This window comes from Heterodontus francisci, chromosome 9, assembly GCF_036365525.1.
Source record: "Heterodontus francisci isolate sHetFra1 chromosome 9, sHetFra1.hap1, whole genome shotgun sequence".
Classification (NCBI taxonomy): Eukaryota; Metazoa; Chordata; class Chondrichthyes; order Heterodontiformes; family Heterodontidae; genus Heterodontus; species Heterodontus francisci.
The window spans coordinates 87621686-87643784 of record NC_090379.1 but is presented as its reverse complement, the minus strand read 5'-3'; the positions used below and the strand labels follow the sequence as shown (position 1 = coordinate 87643784).

At 42.8% G+C, this 22099-nt stretch overlaps 2 protein-coding genes across 4 annotated transcripts in view; one reads left to right on the top strand and one right to left on the bottom strand.

Annotated features, from left to right (window-relative positions):
- The window catches only part of vti1b (vesicle transport through interaction with t-SNAREs 1B), a 28045-nt gene extending 26215 nt beyond the window's left edge, over positions 1 to 1830 (top strand). For both annotated transcript variants that reach the window (XM_068039435.1, XM_068039434.1), the window contains one exon: positions 1403 to 1830. In XM_068039435.1, the coding sequence (XP_067895536.1) occupies positions 1403 to 1499 (97 nt within the window). In that variant the 3' untranslated portion in view covers positions 1500 to 1830. The remainder of the gene's footprint in view (positions 1 to 1402) is intronic.
- Positions 1788 to 21275, bottom strand: arg2 (arginase 2). 2 transcript variants are annotated; one of them, XM_068039429.1, is made up of 8 exons: positions 21089 to 21223; positions 20790 to 20862; positions 4580 to 4757; positions 4213 to 4372; positions 3999 to 4093; positions 3263 to 3367; positions 2633 to 2769; positions 1788 to 2464 (listed from the first exon to the last, which is right to left on the bottom strand). In XM_068039429.1, the coding sequence occupies exons 1-8, from the start codon at positions 21203 to 21205 to the stop codon at positions 2262 to 2264; spliced, it is 1068 nt and encodes a 355-aa protein (XP_067895530.1). In that variant the 5' UTR covers positions 21206 to 21223; the 3' UTR covers positions 1788 to 2261. The 2 variants fall into 2 exon arrangements, with proteins under 2 accessions (XP_067895530.1, XP_067895531.1); XM_068039430.1 differs by lacking the exon at positions 20790 to 20862 and having other exon boundaries at positions 21089 to 21275.
- Between the last annotated feature and the right edge of the window lie 824 nt (positions 21276 to 22099).

The following is a 22099-nucleotide window of genomic DNA, read 5'->3' as shown; positions in this document are numbered from 1 at the left end:
AAGTTATTTACTCTGTGAAAAATGAAGATTAATAGTGATCAACTGCACAAGTAGAGCTGAGATCCTTTTCTGTGAATGTCTTTGTCCGTATGTACAGTTGTCTTCCTCAGGGGTACATAATGCGTAGTCTAAATTTGCATTGATTAAGCACTACATAGCTTTAAAAAAAAAATTGCTGCTTCTGTATTTTAATTTAGATTCCAGAAAATTGGTGTCTCTGATGTGTGTGGGGCTATACCTGCACCCAGTAAAAACAATGGAAGTTGGCTCCCTGTGTTGGTTTCATGTAATCTGAATTAGACAACAACTTGCATCTATAATAACACCTTTGAAGTTATTTGGGATGTTTTAATTAAAAAGGAGTGTTATCAAATAAAATCTAACACAGCCACATAAGGAGATATTAGAGCAGATAACCAAACGTCAGCTCGGTTTTAAAGGAAAGCTCAGTAGGGAGATGAGATGTGTGGAGTTTGCAAGTTCTCCCTCTTTCCACCAGGTGCGCCAGTTTCCTCCCACAGCCAAAGACTTGCAGGTTGATAGGTAAATTGGCCATTGTAAATTGCCCCTGGATTGAGGGAAGGTGGGGATGTGGTAGGGAATATGGGATTAATGTAGGATTAGTATAAATGGGAGGTTGATGGTCAGCACAGACTTGGTGGGCCGAAGGGCCTGTTTCAGTGCTTTATCTGTCTATTATAGTGAGACCTCTACTACAGAAAGCTGAGAGTATAGAAAAGTGGAGGGGTGAAATCAAAGGAAATTAGGCAAGCAAAATGAAGGAGAACCCAAAGATGTTTTATCAATACATTAAAGAATAAGAGGATAACTAAGGAGAGAGTAGTTACCAAAAAGGTAACTGATATGTAGGAGAAGATATTGGTATGGTTCTTAATGAATACTTTGCATCTGTCTTCACAAAAGATGGGGATGATGTAGATATTGTAGTTAAGGAGGAAGAGTGTAAAGTACTGGATGGGATAAATCCCAGGGCCAGATGAAATGTATCCTAGGCTGTTAAAAGCAAAAAAGGAAAGAGTCTGACCATTTTCCAGTGCTGGATACAGGATTGGTGAATTGCTAACATTGTACCTGTGTTTAAAAAGGGAGTGAAGGATAGTCAGTCTAACCTCAGTAATGAGCAAATTACTGGAATCTATTGAGACAGTTTATCCTGTCACTTAAGCACAGTTTGATCAAGGATGTCAGCATGGATTTGTTAAGGGAAGATTTAGTTTGACCAACTTGATTAAATTTTTTGAAGTAGTAACAAGGAAGATAGATGAGGGTAGTGTAGTTGATGTGATCTACATGGACTTTAGTAAGGCTGGAAGAGTAGAAAGTAAATACTTTTATTTATTCGACTCTTACAATTGAAAGATTAATGTTCTTATCTCTCTAGGGTTGTGACCAACAAGTTGCTACTAGCCATTATCATCTTGCTGGAAGTAGCAATTCTGGGAGCTGTTGTATATGTCAAGTTCTTCCGCAAACACTAACTTAGGATGTATGTGCATAGTTTGGATGCAGTTTCAGTACCTAGAACTCCTGCTTAAGTGCTTCCCATAAAGCTCACAGGTTTCTGGCTCTACAACAGTGTTGAAAGATGAGACTTTGAGGATGTATATTAAAGTACTTTTTATTGCTGAGGCTTTCTTCACACAACCTGGTTAGAGGACTTCCTATGGGTCTTGCAGCTGAGGTATCTTTGCGCAGGATGAAGAAACTTAGCAAATTAAGTTGCATTTGATCAGTCTCAAACTTTGTTGCCAATAACTACATTGTAGTAATGTACACAAACTTTTAATAAAGTTTTGATATTTAACAATGTCTCATTGGTCTGGAGTATAAGTTATTTTTAATCCTGAGGAAAACTTATTTAACAAGGTTATTAAAAGTATACTGATTTATCCCTCCCACAATCTTAGTTTTATGCAAACAGCCTTTCTGAAAGTTCACTCTTCTCCTGGTGAGAGAAGAGCTGATAACTTCAGATTTATGTCCAGCTAGTTGAATAGGAAATGATATTTATCCTATTCACACTGGAATGTATTGTAAAATCTCAGCAGGGTGTTTACTTTACCTTATCCATAACAGGGATATAGATGAAGGGCTGGGAACACATTGCCCCATTAATGTATCCCAAGGATAAAGTGTCTGGAACAGGGGCCATCCCCAAAGTACTATTCCTCTTTAAATTTCAGTTCTGGAATATGGATTTGTACAAACTAGACAATTTTTTCTTTTTTCCAAACAAGGTCTTAAAGCCGTATAGTCTGTTCATTTGTTGAATATGTTGCACTGGGTGTTGGTAATTCATCACATTTGCCATGGGATCCTTCTCGGGCCTGTCCCAAAGAAAATGAGATGACATCTACTGCAATGTTTACTGTAGCATTAAGTTCCTCATCTGAAGTTGCAACTTTAGGGTTGACTTCCACTAGATCCATTGCAGACAGCATTCCTGCATGAGGAAAAAAAAAGTTATTGATTTGTCAGCAGAAGCTAATATCTAGTACAAAGAAAGTCATCTCCAACAGCAACACAGACCCAAGAGCATTTGAAAAACTTAACTTTTGCAAAAAATACAAGATTGCAAGAAACTAGCTGCTTTTGGCCATTTGTTTCATACCTGTGTTATGCACTTCCTCTGCAATATACATTCCTTCCCTGTAAGTTAGCCCTCCTATCACTGGAGTGCCAGTAGCAGGAGCTAAAGATGGATCAATGGCATCCACATCAAAGCTCAGGTGCATTGGTCTTTTCTGTCTGAAAAGCAATATGCCAATTTAGATTTGCACATTTCATATTAAAGATGCAACAGTTCAAACTTGTCTTGATTTTAGATAAATCTTGTTTGCTAGTTGGTCTACAAAATCATATTACACATGCAGGGGAGAGATCCAGCTTTAGATGGTGGGAATACCAACTGATATTTAATGTTCTAATTGAAACTGAATTTTAGTTTATCAATTGGTTACTGTTCTACCACACCATCTAGAATGCAGACAAGCTATTTAGTCCTTCTGCCATTTAAACTGCATAATGGGTTAAAGTGATTCAGTACAACTCATACCAGCTTTCCCAATGTGAAGTCAGGTTTATAAATGCACTACATAGCAATGCTATGAACTGCCCTAGATCAAGATCAATACAAATTAGGACTGCTGATCCCTGCAGCTGACTAAATGCTATCGACTCACATTTTCATCAAATTAAATGCACTTGAACAGGTACATTTGATTCTTCTGCTCCAACCTACTTTCCAACAAGGTGATCAAATGTTCTTTCCATTACTTTCTGTATTCCAAGTTGATCCACCTCTTTCATAGAGAAGTATTGGATGCCAAAGTTTTTCAGGATGTAGCTGTTAAACAAACATTTCAATTTATTAAAAAAGGTTTCCCAAGTTAAACTGCAGGTGCCTGTTGAGTCAGAAGGTTGTGGACACTCCCCTAGTGCAATATTTTGGGACTGTTAAATGGTTGGAAATCACCACATCTGTTCATATGGATACAAGATTCCATGTGATCTTTAAGAAAGAGGGATTGTGTGCACTGTCAGCCCAGATTAAATTCATATTTGCTGATTAAGACATTGCTGTGCATTAACTGGGTACATAAAGAATTAATATTTCCAAATTAACATATGCAATGAAGCACTTTGGAATACAGGACGTCAAGTACTATATTATTGCAAACTAGTTCTTTGAAGTGCTGCATTTTCCATTGTGTGTAGAATGCAACAAACCAGATTCTGCACAAGGATTCAATTAGTGATTCGAATAAGGAATGTCATTTTGAATTTAGTGCTAAAACGTGAGTTTTAATTGGTAGGTTGGTTGTACAAGTAAAAGGTTAGTTACTGAATTGTTAAAGTAACTTGACCCTTGGAAACATTTACAAGCCACCTAAAGTGATACTGTGCTGGTCTGTTACACCTCAAGATAGCAGGCAAACTTGCACTTATAGCTTTAAAAAAAAAAAGAGTGTCCTTACTATTCAGCAGGATCAACATCCCGTAGTCCAATATAAACCAAGTCCTTTGCTGAAATGCAAGGAGTGACCCAAGAAAATCCAGGAAGTGGTGGTATCTTTTAAAGAAAAAGAGTTTGTAATTTAGATAGCAAATTTAAACTGGTAAAATGTAGTGAACAAATGGCAAATCTAGGATGTACATATTCAATGACAGTTTAATCCCAATAAATTTTACCTTGTTCTGCAGCTCTTTTATAAGGAATGACACTGGCTGCCCATGCAGATTTCCAGACATTGATGTAAGAGGTGTGTTTAGATCACAATGTGCATCCACCCATATGACACATAGATCAGGACGCTGCTTTGCATGCCCATGGACTGAACCAATTCCTAAACTGGATAGGATAAAGAAAAGGATAACAAGTGCATTTTGAAAGTTAGCATTGTGCAGAGGGAAACAAATAGCATTTTCAGATTTAGCTAGTGTCTAATTTTCCCCACAAGATTCTAATACAATTTAAACAGAAGTCAATTTCTTGCAGCTACAAATTTTTTTTGTTTGGGCTATATAAAACTTAATTACTTGCTGTTGGTGGACTCACCTGTGATCTCCTCCAAGCATAATACTTAGGTGACCATCACCAACTGCTCGGCTCACTGCTTCAGTTAATGACTGGTTGGCTAAACCCACTGTTCTTGGGTGGTGGACAATGTTGTTGTATGGTGTATCATTTGGTACAGTGGTGAAACTCAAGTCTCCATAGTCATACACTTTACAACCTGGAAATTAATAAGTACTTGATGAATATTGGAAAGTATCAGTCTAAAATAGAAATGGAATTTGTGACTTTGCAAAGTGCTAGTGTCCCATTTCTAAATGGTTTATTGATTTCCACTCTTACACAATCAGCTGGATTGTCATGTTTCCTTGAACCAACATCTTTGTGCTTAGTTTGCCTGATTACTCTTTTCAATATACACCACTTGCTTGAACTCTGGTCTGCTGATTCACTTAAATCCAAAAAGGCACTTTCCTCCACCCGAAATGTTAACTCTGCTTCTCTTTCCACAGATGCTGCCAGACCTGCTGAGTATTTCAAGCACTTGTTTTTAAGTCAAATTTCCAACATCTGCAGTATTTTGCTTTTATTTTAGTGTTATAATTTGACTTTGTTTACTTACAAAAAGTGTAAAATTACACTCGATACATAGTGAAATTGTTGCTAACTCACAGCTAAACTAACTTGTTTGATACTAACACTTGTCTCACTAACTTGCAATGAAAACATTGCCATTTTAGCCTGTGCAACATTTTTGCATGTTATTTCTGCAATTCCAAGGCAACTGGTAATGTAAAATTAGATGTTTGTGGTACTAGGCCATTGCTGTCTATGCAAGTGTTTTGGTTGGTTGGCATCCTTCCATCTACAAAAAGATGAACAGCAAAAATCCAGTTTGGTGGGGTGTCTCTGTGCACCTTTGCTAATGGCTGTGAAGGCTAATCCCCGAGGCAAATGCTGCCCATGAAGTTGTGAATTGCTGTTTTGATGATGCCTGTGGCCAAGCTGCTGTAGCAACTGATCAACATGGTAGTGCATGCCAGTACACAGGGTGGGTCACAAATGTGACAGTAGAGCTCAAGAATACTGTTCAAATTAGATGCTACTTCAAGGTCTTAATAGTAATCATTGGGAGATTAGTGGGGAGAAAGGATTCTCAATCCAGATTGCTATCCACCAACTTCTACTGAAAGTGCATCTGTGTAGACATAGCTGGGCATCTAGTACCCAAATCAAACTGCACTTCAACCCAAAAAAAAATTTTTTTAAAGTCCTTTCACCCAATGGGGTTTAAACAGACATCCACAAGCATTCACTCAACTGAGGTAGATATACTGTTCAAACAAATGAGAGTACAAGTTATAACTAACTTAGTCCAGTAAACAGGTTGGAATAAAAAGAAATGCTGGAACCACTCAACAGGTCTGGGAGCATCTGTGAAAAGAGAAGCAGAGTTAACGTTTCGGGCCAGTGACCTTTCTTCACTGACAAATATTAGAAAAGTCACAGGTTATAAGCAAGTGAGGTGGGGCAAGAGATAACAAAGGAGAAGGTGTAGATTGGACCAGGCCACATTGGGGAGACCATTGCTGACCAAAAGGTCATGGAGCAAAGGCAAACAATATGTTAATGGTGTGTTGAAAGACAAAGCATTAATACAGATTAGGTATTAACAGACTGAATATTAACAGCAGCAAGTGCAGACCTGAAAAAAAGTGGGTAAGCAAACTGATCAAACTATGAAATCAAATAAATGCAAAAGAAAAAAAACAACTAAAAGTAAAATGGAGGGGCTCTGAAATTATTGAACTCAATGTTCAGTCCGGCAGGCTGTAGTGTGCCTAATCAATAGACGAGATGCTGTTCCTCGAGCTTGCGCTGATGTTCACTGGAACACTGCAGCAATCCCAGGACAGAGATGTGAGCAGGGGGTGGTGGGGGGTGTTGAAATGGCAAGCAACCGGAAGCTCAGGGTCCTGCTTGCGGACTGAGTAGAGATGTTCCGCAAAGCGGTCACCCAGTCTGCGCTTGGTCTCCCCAATGTAGAGGAGACCACACTGAGCAGAGAATACAGTATACTACATTGAAAGTACAAGTAAATCGCTGCTTCACCTGAAAGGAGTGTTTGGGGCCTGGGATAGTGAGGAGAGAGGTGGTAAGTGGGCAGGTATTACACCTCCTGCGATTGCAGGGGAAGGTGCCATGGGATGGGGACGAGGTGGTGGGGGTAATGGAGGAGTGGACCGGGTGTCGTAGAGGGAACGATCCCTTCGGAATGCTGACAGAGAAGGAAAGGGAAGATGCGACTGGTAGTGGCATCACGCTGGAGGTGGTGGAAATGGCAGAGGACGATGGGGTGAAAAGTGAGGACAAGGGGAATCCTGTCACAGTTCTGGGAGGGAGGGGAAGGGGTGAGGGTAGAGGTGCGGGAAATGGGCCGGACACGGATGAGGGCCCTGTCAACCACAGTGGGGGGGGAAATCCTCGGTTGAGGAAAAAGGAGGTCATATCAGAAGCACCATCATGGAAGGTAGCATCATCAGAGCAGATGTGTCGGAGACGGAGAAACCGGTTGGAACATTTGCTCACTGGTACCTGCCATGAGGGAGGAGAAAACTGAAAGTTGCTTTAAAAAGTAGATACTTTCCATCACAAAATATTTAGTTTCATTAATCTACTGCTCTGTCTGGTATGATAACTAGATTAAATTACACTTGCAGGCTAAATCAGCTTTGGACATTAGCACAAGAACTCTGATCCATCATTGTTCCAATTGTGCTTTACTGTCCACCTATCGGACAGACTGACTGTATATTCAGAGTTTCAATCTGTAAATTAGACAGAAGGTAATTAATTCCCTCTACTGTAAAACTGACAGGACTCATTGAGATCCTGGTTTTAACACTGCTTTTCTTCAGTAATAGAGAAGCAACACTGTTCCAACCTACCATTAGCAATATTCCACAGTTGGATTGAATAGGCAGGTGATGCCTTCCAGAACAGTAGAGGGGCAAAAAAAGGCTGCAGAGTACATAATCAGCAAAAAGACTTAGTATGGTTGAACATATGGCACATTTCTGCTCCTAGAAACAAAAAGGGATCAGGAGTTGGCCATTCAGCCCTTCAAGACTACACAGCCATTCAACACGATCATGCCTGATCAAACTCAGTACCCTGTTCCCACTTTCTCCCTTGATCCCTTTAGCCCCAAGAACTATATCGAACTTGCTTGAATATATTTAATGATTTTGCCTTAACTGCTTTCTGTGGTAGAGAATTCCACAGGTTCACCACTCGGTGAAGAAATCCCTCCTCAGTCCTAAACGGCTTACCCCTTATCCTTAGACTGTGATCCCTGGTCTTGGACTCCCCCACCATCAGGAACATCTTTCCTGCATCTAGTTTGTCAAGTCCTGTTAGAATTTTGTAGGTTTCTGAGATCCCCTCATTCTTCTAACTCTAGTTAACACAAGCCTAATGACCCAATCTCTCTTCACAAGTCAGTCCTGCCATCCCAGGAATCAGTCTGGTGAACCTTCACTGCACTCCCTCCATAGCAAGAACATCCTTCCTCAGATAAGGAGACCAAAACTGCACACAATACTCCAGATGTCTCACCAAGGTCTTGTATAATTGCAGCAAGACATCCTTGCTCCTGTACTCAAATTCTCTTGCTATGAAGAGCAACATACCATTTGCCTTCTTAACTGTCTGCTGCACCTGCATGCTTACTTTGTGACTGGTGCACAAGGACACCCAGGTCTCGCTGCACCTCCCCCTTTCCCAATCTATCAGCAGATAATAATCTGCCTCTGTTTTTGCCACCAAAGTGGATAACCTCACATTTATCCACATTATACTGCATCTGCCATGTATTTGCCCACTCACTCAACCTGCCCAAAATCACACTGGAGCTTCTCTGCATCCTCCTCACAACTCACTCCCACCCAGCTTTGTCTTGTCTGCAAACTTGGATATATTACATTTAATTCCCTCATCTATATCAATATATATTGTAAATAGCTGGAGCCCTAGCACTGATCCCTGCAATACCTCACTAGTTACTGCCTGCCACTTAGAAAAAGACCTGTTTATTCCCTCTATTTTCTGTCTGCCAACCAGTTCTCTATCTTACCCCCAATTCCATGTGTTTTAATTTTGCACACTGATCTTAGGTGGGACCTTACCGAAAGTCCAAATACACCACATCCACTGGTTCTCCCTTATCTATTCTACTTGTTACATCCTCAAATTCCAGTAGATTTGTCAAGCATGATATCCCTTTTGTAAATCCATGTTGACTTTGTCTGATCCGGTCATTGTTTACTAAATGCTCTATTACATCTTTTATAATGGACTCTAGCATTTTCCCCACTGCTGATGTCAGGTAACCAGTCTATTATTCCCCGTTTTCTCTCTACCTCCTTTTTTGAAATAGTGGGGTTACATTAGCTGCCTTCCAATCTGTTGGAACTGTTCGAGTCTATAGAATTGTGAAAATTATGAGCAATACATCTATTTCTAGGGCCACTTCCTTAAGTATTCTGGGATGTAGATTATCAGGCCCTGGGGATTTGTCAGCCTTCAATCCCAATTTCCCCAACACCATTTCCCTAATATGGATTTCATACAGTTCGTCCTTCTCACTAGACCCCATGTTACCCAACATTTCTGGGAGGTAATTTGTATCCTCCTTTGTGAAAGCAGAACCAAAGTATGTATTTAATTGGTCTGTCATTTTTGTTCCCATTATAAATTCCCCTGTTTCTGACTGTTCAGGACCCTCATTTGTCTTCACTAATCTTTTTCTCTTCACATATAAGCTTTTACAGTCAGTTTTTATCCAAGATGACCTACAGTAGGCCAAGCTCATGCCCTGTATTGATCACGCTGAACAGCAACTTATTGAAATTGGTCCTACATTTGCCTTTTTAAACTAATGCACACTAGTGTCCCTTTGTTCTTATCTGTTCCAAGATTTGGGTCCAAGGATAAAAGTTGCTTCCCTTGGAAGGTTGAAAAGCCACCCAAGTTCCCCTTCAGTCTCAACAGCAAAGTACTGTGGATGCTAGAAATCTAAAATAAAACAAATGGCAGCATCTATGGAGAGTGAAATAGTTAATGTTTCAGGTTGATGACCCTTTTCAGAATTGGGAGTTGTAACAGTTTACAACCTTCTGGACTCGATTTCAACAATTTCAGATCATAACTTCTGCTCCTTATTTTGGAATGGCAGCTGTTAGTCATTCTGCTCTTCATATTTACACTTCTACGCCCTCTTATTTCTTTATTAGACCCATTACCACTCTTTTTGCTTTGCACAATCACCTTGTCATTTAATCACTGCCTTCCACCTAATCAGAGCGTCCAGTATGTTCTTCCCTTCTCTTCCCCCAACCCACCCCGCTACCCCCAAATGCTTAAAAACGGTTTAACATCTTGAATTGCTCCCAGTTCTGAAGTGATCAATACAGGGCATGAGCTTGGCCTACTGTAGGTCCTCTTGGATAAAAACTGACTGTAAAAGCTTCTATAGATATGTGAAGAGAAAAAGATTAGTGAAGACAAATGAGGGTCCTGAACAGTCAGAAACAGGGGAATTTATAATGGGGAACAAAGAAATGGCAGTCCAATTAAATACATACTTTGGTTCTGCTTTCACAAAAGGAGGATACAAATTACCTCCCAGAAATGTTGGGGAACATGGGGTCCAGTGAGAAGGACGAACTGTATGAAATCCATATTAGGGAAATGGTGTTGGGGAGATTGGGATTGAAGGCTGACAAATCCCCAGGGCCTGATAATGTTAACTTTCTCCTGCTACAGATGTTGCAAGACCTGTTGGGTATTGCCAGCATTTTCTGTTTTATTCCTTCTGTCTTAATATGGTCCTCAGAGGCTACAGATTAACCTCAAAACTTCTCCAGGATTCTGAAGGTCTCCCTTCTGGGAACAGTACTCAAGGTGTGATCTAAGCACAGCAAAGTTTCAGCATGACTACCTCTAACTTGTACTCTTTCCGTTAAAGAAATGGTTTAACTTCTGCTCCTCTGGGCTATTGAATCTACCAATACAGTAAGATTAGTCAATTTAATGACCATTTTTGTCTCGTTCTAACAGGCAGAACTGCCTTTCCAATTTAAACAAGCATTATAATAGCTTCAGTTGTCTGCTACAGGTACAGTATTGTGATGGTTGCAGTATTTGATTACCTACCAGGTTGAAAGTTAAAACACCATCATGGAAAATTCATTGATTCAATAAATTGGATAGTGAGTGCCAGAAAAGTGATTAACACCAGGCAGCAAGCATTTTGAAGGGAGTCAGAAGTAACAACCAGGTAGCAAATGCGTATTCGCATTACCTCAAAACAAGCCAGCACTAAAGCTTTCCAAATGGATAAATGGACTGCTTAGTTTAACACCAAGAATTTCAGACCAGGTTGTTCCCTGGATCACTTGAGTTTGCAGATTTTAAGGTAGAGTTATTCTACAATAGCTGTCAGCACTCCTAAACTCTGGACAAAAAAAAAAAGCTAGGTTCCTGGTCCTAACAATTATCTACTGACTCTTGCTGGGAACAGCATGTGTGGTTCTGGTCAGAACATCAATTGGCTCAGTTATGCTGCCTTCATAATCTGATGTTCTAGCACATTATCTCAAAGCACAACGAAATAAAAAACTGTTCCATCTATAGATGGAAATAGTATCAGGATAAGGAGGAAAAAAGCAATAAAAAAAGTAGGAATATTTCTGGAATATCAAACATTGAATCTTAATCCTCTCTCCGGCAGCACAGTGGTTAGCACTGCAGCCTCACAGCTCCAGCGACCTAGGTTCAGTTCTGGGTACTGCCTGTGTGCAGTTTGCAAGTTCTCCCTGTGACCACGTGGGTTTCCGCCGGGTGCTCCGGTTTCCTCCCACAGCTAAAGACTTGCAGGTTGATAGGTAAATTGGCCATTGTAAATTGCCCCTAGTGTAGGTAGGAGAATTGAGGGGATGTGGTAGGGAATATGGGATTATTGTAGGATTACTATAAATGGGTGGTTGGTCAGCACAGTGCTGTATGACTATGACTGACTCCTAGCAAAAGTGTCAAATTACAAACAAATTCTTTAATTGCAGTGGAGCCTATACTTCAAACACACAAAATATTTGGCTTGGCAGCTCTTACCAGCTTTACAACTGGCTTTGGATAGAGTGAACAAAAAAAAAAGAGGAAAAGATGGTTTTTGGTTTTACTCACATCAGCACAAAAAATGTTGTTTCTCATGCTTTAGGCAGTTAAGGGAGTTGCTCATGAAATGCCATCTAGTCATGCAAGTGTGTTGCTGCACACATGACTTGCAGAAGTGATGCCCAACTAAAAAGCATGACATGTGCAGCAAGTTTAATATTGAGGGTACATTAACTTTTTATAATCTTAGATCCTAAAATTACCAGCAATACTTAAGGCACACTACTCACTGCCAGGTTCCTTGGATCTAGCTGCTTAAAATTTTCTCCTTCCACCTGCTTTTGAAAAGCTGCATGGTGCCTTATCTCACCTGAGGGAGATATATATTTGTGTGAACCAAGCCCCTTCTCCCCAAACTATTAGAATTATAGAAAAAAAAAATCAGGTGTTGACTGACCAAATTACTCAGTGTAATCACACCTCTGAAAAATGAGTCATGGACTGAAATGTCAAGTCCTCTGAAATCAGCAATTTTGTGAACTTCATGCATTTTATTTATTGACAAGGTTCACTTCACCGACTGCTGGACATGGTGTGAACATTGACATAAGGCTCACCTTCCTGACCGAGATGCAGGAGGGCTTCCAGTACAGTGGAGAGAAGCAGTCTCCAGTATTAGACAAGTGAGAATGCCAGAATGAGCACATAAATATGGCCACTAGCATTACTGCTGCACAGGGTGAAAGAATTTGGAAGCCAAATTCTGCATGCTGATGGTGGAACACTCTACAAAAGCTGCAATTTTTTGTTGGATCAGACACAGCAGACAATGGTTCACTGCCAAATAATCTGAAAGCCATCGCAGGAGAAAGAGCATCTCGCACATCACTGCTGGAAAATGAACAAAAAACCCAACTATTTTATCTCTTTTTAAGAAGTCGACAGAGGTCAGAAAATATAGTCAGTTGGTTACAATGGAAGTCGTTAATGCTTTTGCAAGCACCAACATAACATTGGAAAAAACTTGATCACCCAAAACTGCAGGTATTCATTTAACAATGTGCAAAATGGTGGTTGCTTGGTAAGTGCAAACAAACAAGACTACCTACCAAAGGCTATTACTACAGAGATGAAGGCCCAAATTATATTCTTCCCCCCGAGCAGGAAGGAGGAGATGGGGGAATAAGATGGAGCAGGAGGCTCAGGGGCTCTTCCTGACCCACTCCCACCTCCACTTTATGCAGGGTGGTGGCAGCCCGCATGCCCCAGGCCAATCAAGGCCCTTAAGTGGCCACTAAATGACTCCTTAAGGGCCTCTGCCCACCACCACAGGGATTTTAACTGTTAAGCAGGCAGCACAGGCCTGAGAAAAGCTGCCTGTTAAAAGCAGGCAGCTCGGTGATGGCCTGGGGCCCCTCTTGATTGTCAGGCACAGGGTGCCTGATGGAGGGCTGCCCCAATCACCCCCAACATGCCACCCCCAATTGACCACCCTTACCTCAACAGGGCCTGATCAATCACCCGTGAAGCCACAAAATGTACCTTGGTTCTGGGCTCCCCGACAGCGATACAGCACCGAAGCAGGCCCTTCGGCCTACAGAGTCCGCACTGACCAACCACCCATTTATACTAAACATGATATATAAAGCATGATAGTGCCATCCTCAAATGGCTCGGAACGCATACTGTCCATCCGACTGTTCACCGCCTCTGGTCTAGTACACCTAATTAGCATCTATGCTCCAACACTCTGCTCCCCACCTGAAGCTAAAGACCAGTTCTACGAGGAACTCCATAATATCATTAGTAGCATCCCCAACACCTGTTCCTGCTGGGGGACTTTAATGCCAGGGTTAGGGCCGACCATGACTCATGGCCCTCCTGCCTTGGGCACTATGGCATTGGAAGGATGAATGAGAATGGACAGAGACTGCTTGAGTTGTGTACCTATCATAACCTCTGCATCACCAACTCATTCTTTCACACTAAACCCCGTCACCAGGTTTCTTGGAGGCACCCAAGATTACGTTGTTGGCACCAGCTGGACCTCAGTCAGTCAGTCACAAGGCGAGCCTCTTTAAACAGTGTTCAAATCACACGCAGCTTCCACAGTGCAGACTGCGACACCGACCACTCCCTGGTGTGCAGCAAGGTTAGACTCAAACCAAAGAAGCTGCATCACTCCAAGCAGAAGGGCCGCCCGCGCATCAACACTAGCAGAATTTCTCATCCACAGCTGTTACGCAAGTTTCTAAATTCACTTGAAAAAGCCCTTCAAAACACTCCCACAGGGGATGCAGAGACCAAGTGGGCCCACATCAGAGACGCCATCTATGAGTCAGCTTTGACCACCTATGGTAATTGTGTGAAGCAGAATGCAGACTGGTTTCAATCTCACATCGAAGAGCTGGAACCTGTCATAGCCGCTAAGCGCATTGCACTGCTCAACTACAAGAAAGTCCCTAGCGAGTTAACATCCGTAGCACTTAAAGCAGCCAGAAGCACTGCAAAAAGAACAGCCAGGCGCTGTGCAAATGACTACTGGCAACACCTATGCAGTCATATCCAGCTGGCCTCAGACACAGGAAATATCAGGAATGTATGATGGCATTAAGAGCGCTTTTGGGCCAACCATCAAGATTGTGTCCCCTGATTTAGATTTGAGGGGGACAATCACTGACCAATGCAAGCAAATGTACTGCTGGGTGGAACACTACCTAGAACTGTACTCCAGGGAAAATGTTGTCACTGAGACCACCCTCAATGCAGCCCAGTCTCTGCCAGTCATGGATGAGCTGGATGTACAGCCAACAAAATCGGAACTCAGTGATGCCATTGATTCTCTAGCCAGCGGTAAAGCCCCTGGGAAGGACGGCATTACCCCTGAAATCATCAAGAGTGCCAAGCCTGCTATACTTTCAGCACTGTACGAGCTGCTTTGCCTGTGCTCGGACGAGGGAGCAGTACCACAGGACATGCGCGATGCCAATATCATCACCCTCTAGAACAAGGGTGACCGCAGTGACTGCAACAACTACCATGGAATCTCCCTGCTCAGCATAGTGGGGAAGGTCTTCACTTGAGTCACTTTAAAACAGGCTCCAGAAGCTGGCTGAGCGTGTCTACCCTGAGGCACAGTGTGGCTTTCGAGCAGAGATCCACCATTGACATGCTGTTCTCCCTTTGCCAGCTACAGGAGAAATACCGTGAGCAAAAGATGCCCCTCTACGTTGCTTTCATTGATCTCACCAAAGCCTTTGAACTAGTCAGCAGATGTGGTCTCTTCAGACTACTAAGAGATTGGATGTCCAAAGCTATGAAGTATCACCTCATTCCATGACTATATGAAAGGCACAATTCAGCATAGCGGCGCCTCATCAGACCCCTTTCCTATCCTGAGGGGTGTGAAACAGGGCTGTGTTCTCGCACCTACACGGTTTGGGATTTTCTTCTCCCTGCTGCTCTCACATGCGTTCAAATCCTCTGAAGAAGGAATTTTCCTCCACACAAGATCAGGGGGCAGGTTGTTCAACCTTGCCCGTCTAAGAGCGAAGACCAAAGTACAGAAAGTCCTCATCAGGGAACTCCTCTTTGCTGACGAAGCTACATTAACATCTCGCACCGAAGAGTGTCTGCAGAGACTCATCGACAGGATTGCGGCTGCCTGCAACGAATTTGGCTTAACCATCAGCCTCAAGAAAACGAACATCATGTGACAGGACGTCAGAAATGCCCCATTCATAAATATTGGTGACCACACTCTGGAAGTGGTTCAAGAGTTCACCTACCTAGGCTCAACTATCACCAGTAACCTGTCTCTCGATGCAGAAATCAACAAGCGCATCGGAAAGGCTTCCTCTGCTATGTCCAGACTGGGAAAATGGCCACAGACACAGAACATAAAAGTCCGAGTGCATCAAGCCTGTGTCCTCAGTACCTTGCTCTACGGCAGCGAGGCAGGACAACGTACGTCAGCCAAGAGCGATGTCTCAATTCATTCCATCTTCGCTGCCTCCGTTGGCATCAGGTGGCAGGACTGTATCTCAAACACAGAAGTCCTCGAGGCGGCCAACATCCCCAGCATATACATCCTACTAAGCCAGCGGCGCTTGAGATGGCTTGGCCATGTGAGCCGCATGGAAGATGACAGAATCCCAAGGACACATTGTACAGCGAGCTCGCCACTGGTATCAGCCCCACCGGCCATCCATGTCTCCGCTTTAAAGACGTCTGCAAACGCGACATGAAGTCCTGTGACATTGACCACAAGTCGTGCGAGTCAGTTGCCAGCAATCACCAGAGCTGGCGGGCAACCATAAAGGCAGGGCTAAAGCACGGAGAGTCGAAGAGACTTAGCAGGAAAAAAGACAGAAGCGCAAGGGGAGAGCCAACTGTGTAACAGCCCCAACAACCAATTTTATCTGCAGCACCTGTGGAAGAGTCTGCCACTCTAGAATTGGCCTTTATAGCCACTCCAGGCGCTGCTTCACAAACCACTGACCACCTCCAGGCACTTACCCATTGTCTCGAGACAAGGAGGCCAAAGATGAAAAAAATATTGATCTCATTTTCCCTCACATCCCCACCTATCCTCAATTCTCCTACCACCTACCTACACTAGGGGCAATTTTTTTTTTTTAAAACAATGGCCAATTTACCTATCAACCCACACAGACTCGGTGGGCCGAAGGGCCTGTTTCAGTGCTGTATCTCTAAATAAATAATAAATAAAAGTCTTTGGCATGTGGGAGGAAACTGGAGCAAACCCAGTTACAGGGAGAACTTGCAAACTCCACACAAGCAGTACCCAGAACCAAACAGATCGCTGGAGCTATGAGGCTGTGGTGCTAACCACTGCGCCACCCTTATCTTCATCTTGAAGCTGGGTTGCAGTCCCAGCAGTGGCCACTGCTCCTGGTGACACTTCTGGGACTAAGCTGCCAGCCTGCTGATTGGCCAGCAGCTCTATTAGGCGGGACTTCCTGTCTCAAGTGGGTGGAAGTCCCGCCTCAGAACAATTAGATGCCGGAGACCTGCAAATTACAGGTTGGATCCTCAGGCCAGGCAGATGCTGGTTTGCTATGGACCTTTCAGTCGGTAGATGGCTCTTGTCAGGCTAGGGTAAAATCCCAGCCAAAGTCTCAGATTAATGAGTAAGTCTTCTGCATTTATTTGTGCTGAATCCATTGATCCTTGAGATAACTGTGCTGCATGTTTTGTTTGTTTTTGTCTGGTAAGGTTGAAGATGTGCAGTCAAGGAAAGCCAACAGTGCATGCAGACTGCATCCACTTAGTTGTTCATTACACCAGCTTTCCAAGCTGGAACTGAAACAGTTTCAAAATATGTTCAGATTTCAACAAGGTGTCACCTTTCATTAGTGACAATGCAACTTACTGACAAAATCTTTCAAATCTGTACTCCAAGGTGTAATACCTAATGCTGTCCATGTTACATGTAATGCACATTTAATTTCTCTGAGCTGTGGAAAGGAGTTTAGTAAAGTCAACAAAGTGGTCAGCCATATTAAAAAGAACTTCAAACACTGTCCCAGCCATAGGCAATGCATTGCAAATGCGGCTGAAATTTGACAGCAAAACATCACCTTGTCCTCCAGAGCCAGTGATTACACACTGGATTCTTTATTCAGGTAGTACAGTATCTTGTAGTTCACTTGAGCTACTACAGATTTCCTCTCAGAAGAGCTCACGCTGACACCGAAAACAGGCTTTACCAGACATTGTAATCCTTCTCAATGATACTCAGCTTAATGAGGTTCACTTTGCTGCCAAGAATGCTACACTACGGATGGATTTAATCACTTGGTTTGAACCTCAACATGTCACATCTATCAGGCTTACAATAAAGTAACAGGTGCACTTTTAGCTAAAGCACAGTCAAACAAACATACTGATGCTGAATTAAATGCCTGTGCTCAACAGGTGTTTCCTTGCATGACAAAAGAACAAAGAACAGTACAGCACAGGAACAGACCATTCGGTCCTCCAAGCCTGCACCGATCTTGATGCCTGTCGAAACTAACACCTTCTGCACTTCCGGGGCCCATATCCCTCTATTCCCTCCCTATTCATATATTTGTCAAGATGTCTCTTAAACGTCACTATCGTATCTGCTTCCACCACCTCCCCTGGCAGCAAGTTCCAGGCACTCACCACCCTCCAAAAAACTTGCCTCGCACATCCCCTCTAAACTTTGCCCCTCGCACCTTAAACCTATGTCCCCTAATAACTGACTCTTCCACCCTGGGAAAAAGCTTCTGACTATCTACTCTGTCCATGCCGCTCATAACTTTGTAAACCTCTATCATGTCACCCCTCCACCTCAGTCATTCCAGTGAAAACAATCCGAGTTTTTCCAACCTCTCCTCATAGCTAATGCCAGCCAGACCAGGCAACATCCTGGTAAACCTCCTATGTACCCTCTCCAAAGCCTCCACATCCTTCTGGTAGTGTGGCGACCAGAATTGCACGCGATATTCTAAGTGTGGCCCAACTAAGGTTCTGTACAGCTGCAACATGACTTGCCAATTTTTATACTCTATGCCCCAACCGATGAAGGCAAGCATGCCGAATGCCTTCTTGACTACCTCATCCACCTGCGTTGCCACTTTCAGGGACCTGTGGACCTGTACGCCCAGATCTCTCTGCCTGTCAATACTCCTAAGGGTTCTGTCATTTACTGTATACCTCCCACCTGCATTGGACCTTCCAAAATGCATTACCTCACATTTGTTCAGATTAAACTCCATCTGCCATTTCTCCGCCCAAGTCTCCAACCGATCTATATCCTGCTGTATCCTCATCATTATCCGCAACTCCACCAACCTTTGTGTCGTCCGCAAACTTACTAATCAGACCAGCTGCATTTTCCTCCAAATCATTTATATATACTACAAACAGCAAAGGTCCCAGCACTGATCCCTGCGGAACACCACTAGTCACATCCCTCCATTCAGAAAAACACCCATCCACTGTTACCCTCTGTCTTCTGTGACCGAGCCAGTTCTGTATCCACCTTGCCAGCTCACCTCTGATCCCATGTGACTTCACCTTTTGCACCAGTCTGCCATGCAAGACCTTGTCAAAGGCTTTACTAAAGTCCATATAGACAACATCCACCGCCCTTCCCTCATCAATCGTCTTTGTCACTTCCTCAAAAAACTCAATCAAATTAATAAAGCAAAGAAGCTCCAACAATATTACTGCTACAGGAAAGAATCAAGCATTGAAGAAAAAGCAGCTCAGAGGTTTCAACAACCTTCTGCAGTGTTCCTGAAAGCAGTGCTTTTCTTTCACCCTGCACAAATGCACCTGTTGAAGGTGGATTTAAAATCATCTGATGCAATTTCTGGCTTTGACTAGAACTATAGGCTGGAGATTCCAGCTTACAAAAGCATTGCAAAGAAGCATATTGTACTTTGCCTGTGCTGTAGTTTTGGAAGTCAAATGGAGAATCCCCTACCTTGCAAGGCTAGCATGGTACTATGACAATTCCAACAAACTCTGGGCAAGACGACAGTTGTGCTTAACAGGAGTTCATAGTGCAGAGACAGGGGAAAGAAGAGAAAGTTGCAGGTTTATCCATGCCCACATTCAACCACTAACTTCAGTGAGTAAAGAACATGGCCGGTTTATAGTCAGCTTTTTAAAATAGTTTAGAGTATTCAATAAATGCATTTTGAAAGCAGAACCCGTTCTTCGTTCAAGAAATTTTGTTATGACACCACAAAATTTACAATTCAAATGTGAAGCTCATTACTTAAAATTGTGTGACAGATTTGTAAAATTTGACTGCAAGTTTGATAGGGCCCTACTTATCGGTTTCAATATTTTACACCTTGCAACATCTTGTCATTGCAGTTATCCATAAGTTACATCAAATCCATTCCTTTGCAATTAGAGAGGCAAACTTACAATTATATAACACCATGACCTCAGGACATCCTAAAGTTCTCCACAGCTGATGAAGTACTTAATGTATAGTTACTTTTGTAGGAAATGCAGCAGCAAATTTTATGCACAGGAACATCTTAAAACAGCAATACAATAATGACTAGGTTCTTTTTTAGAAAGTGATGTTGGTTTAGGAACAAACACTGGCCAGGACCCTAGGGACAAAGTAGTGAGATGCAATCACTTACATCTGGAAGAGGCAGAGAGGTTGAAAAGTGGCAAAGTGCAGTGCCAGTGTGTCAAGTCTCAATTTTGTGCTCAAGTCCCTGCAGTGGAGATTGAACCCATGTTCTTCTGACTCAGCTATGAATGTTACCACTGAGCCACAGTGGTAATTAAGTCACTTGCAGGTATTCAATCGGTTCTCTCCCTGTTCTTGTACCTTTCTCAACTTAAATAAAGATCATGTCAAAGCATTAAGCAATATATTTGAAATGCAATAGAAAAAGCTGCAAATAGAGGTCAGGAAGGAAGTGTTAACATTTCAGGTCGGTGATTTTATCAGAAAACAGAAAGTTAACTTCTCTCGGATACAGATCGTGCAGTTTAGTTCCTGAATGTGTTTCTTTTGGTTTCATAAGCAGGGTTAGAGAACATAGCGTTGCCAATTTGTTACCATTAACCCCTATTAGTGGAACAATGGGATAAATCTTCAGCATTGCCGAGAGTCAACATTTAACAAAGTAAACATCCTGGCTACAGTAACAGTTATCACCACGATATTCTAGACCATATGGTGGAAAGTCGTAATAAAAAGGGGTGGAGTGAGAGGAGGGGATATGCAAGGACTGAAGTTATATTCAGTTTCCGTTTTAAAAATTAAACAAAACGGAAACTTGATAAGCCAACAATCCTTGGGAGAATTAAAAAAAAAACAAGGTCATGAACGTGGGAATCTGAAAGAAATCAGGGCGGCTTTCACCGAGCATGTCTGGTTAAAGTGGGAAAGCGTTAGTGCGGAGCCCACACGGACATTAAAGCAGCAGCGCCTGCATGGCTCTCTGCCGACCGGGGCCAGAGTGGCGGCGAAGCCGATTAGCAACATCCCGGTGATGGAGACTCCAGGCCGCCTTCAGGAACACCCAGAGCCGCCACGCAGACTCACCTAGACCCGATAGCCTGTCCGCTAAGCCGGCGTCCCGGATTGCTTTGGGCCCACCTTCGACTCCTCGCCGTTTCTGAAAAGGAATACGGGAGAAAATATTTTCCATAGCCATTTGAAAATAAAGCTCGGCCGGAGTCATTTATTGTAACAATAAACGTCCCACTAAAGACCAAGCAATTCAGGTAGCGCATTCCAGTAATGTAATAGATTTAATAGATCATGATTGCAATAAAGATACTGGGTGTATTTAGCGAATTCTTACTGATAAACTGATTTTAAAAAAAATGCAAATTAGCTACCTGGCCATAGGAGAATGGTGCTCCAATTATTCCTACAGAGTGCACCGATCGCCTCTGCCTGGGGAAAGAACCAAGCTGTTTCTCCAGACAGGACCACAATACTTTCCGCACAGACATTGCGCCAAGCTAATAGTAAGTAGCGAGCACCTCCTTTTATAACCCACTGCTTCATCGCCGGCCTGCCATTGGCTCTGCAGACATCCAGACGTCACCAAAAGGGGTGGAAACCCTCAAAAGGGAAAACGTGTAAGAGGAGAACATCGCCTCAACGCAATATAAACAGTGGACTATTTTAAAATATCTTCTTACAGGTTCTTGCTGTATGGACAAACTTCACCGCTCTGTAAAACTCAAAGCAGACAGAAGGCGACCTCTTTTCCTCTCTACAGTTTTCCTTTACCTCCTCTGCTGAAGCTGTTGACTCCTTTGTAGGATTATGGTTCCACAAATGGTGAGCACCCTTTGACATAATGCCTAGGTAGCCATTAGTCATGCGTGAGTTTGGACAGTGAGTGTCATCAGGCTATTAGATCTGGGGACTTCGTAGCAAAACCCCAAGTTATCCAGCATACATCTCCAGAGAGTGATCAAGAGTGGGAACCTTTCGTCACATGACCTAATACCTCCTTATGTGACTTAGTGTCAAACTTTGTCTGCCAACACTTCTGTGAAGCACCTTTCATCTTTTTTATTATGTTTCCTCCATCCATGCCTTTGTTACCTTTAGACTATTCCAATTCACATCTGGCTGGCCACCCACGTTCTACCCTCTGTAAACTTGAGGCCATCCAAATCTCTGTTTCCTATGTCCTAATTTGCACTTAGTCCCTTTCACCCATCATCCCTGCTTGCTGGCCTACACAGGCCCCCGATTGAGCAAGAACACAATTTAAAATTTCTCATCATTGTTTTCAAATCCCTCCATGGCCTTGCCCCTTCCTATCTCTGCCAGCCCCACAACCCTCTGAGATATCTGCACAACTCTAATTCTGACCTCCATATCTTCAGCAA

Bases quoted from the DNA above. Each gene is read 5' to 3' on its own strand.
- arg2 (XM_068039429.1), bottom strand. From the start codon at position 21,205: ATGTCTGTGCGGAAAGTATTGTGGTCCTGTCTGGAGAAACAGCTTGGT. The intron at 4,373-4,579 runs GTGAGTCCACCA...TATCCTATCCAG, and splicing joins ATGCTTGGAGGAGATCACAG to TTTAGGAATTGGTTCAGTCC. The intron at 2,465-2,632 runs GTATGAAACAAA...TTCCTCATGCAG, and splicing joins AGAGGAAGTGCATAACACAG to GAATGCTGTCTGCAATGGAT.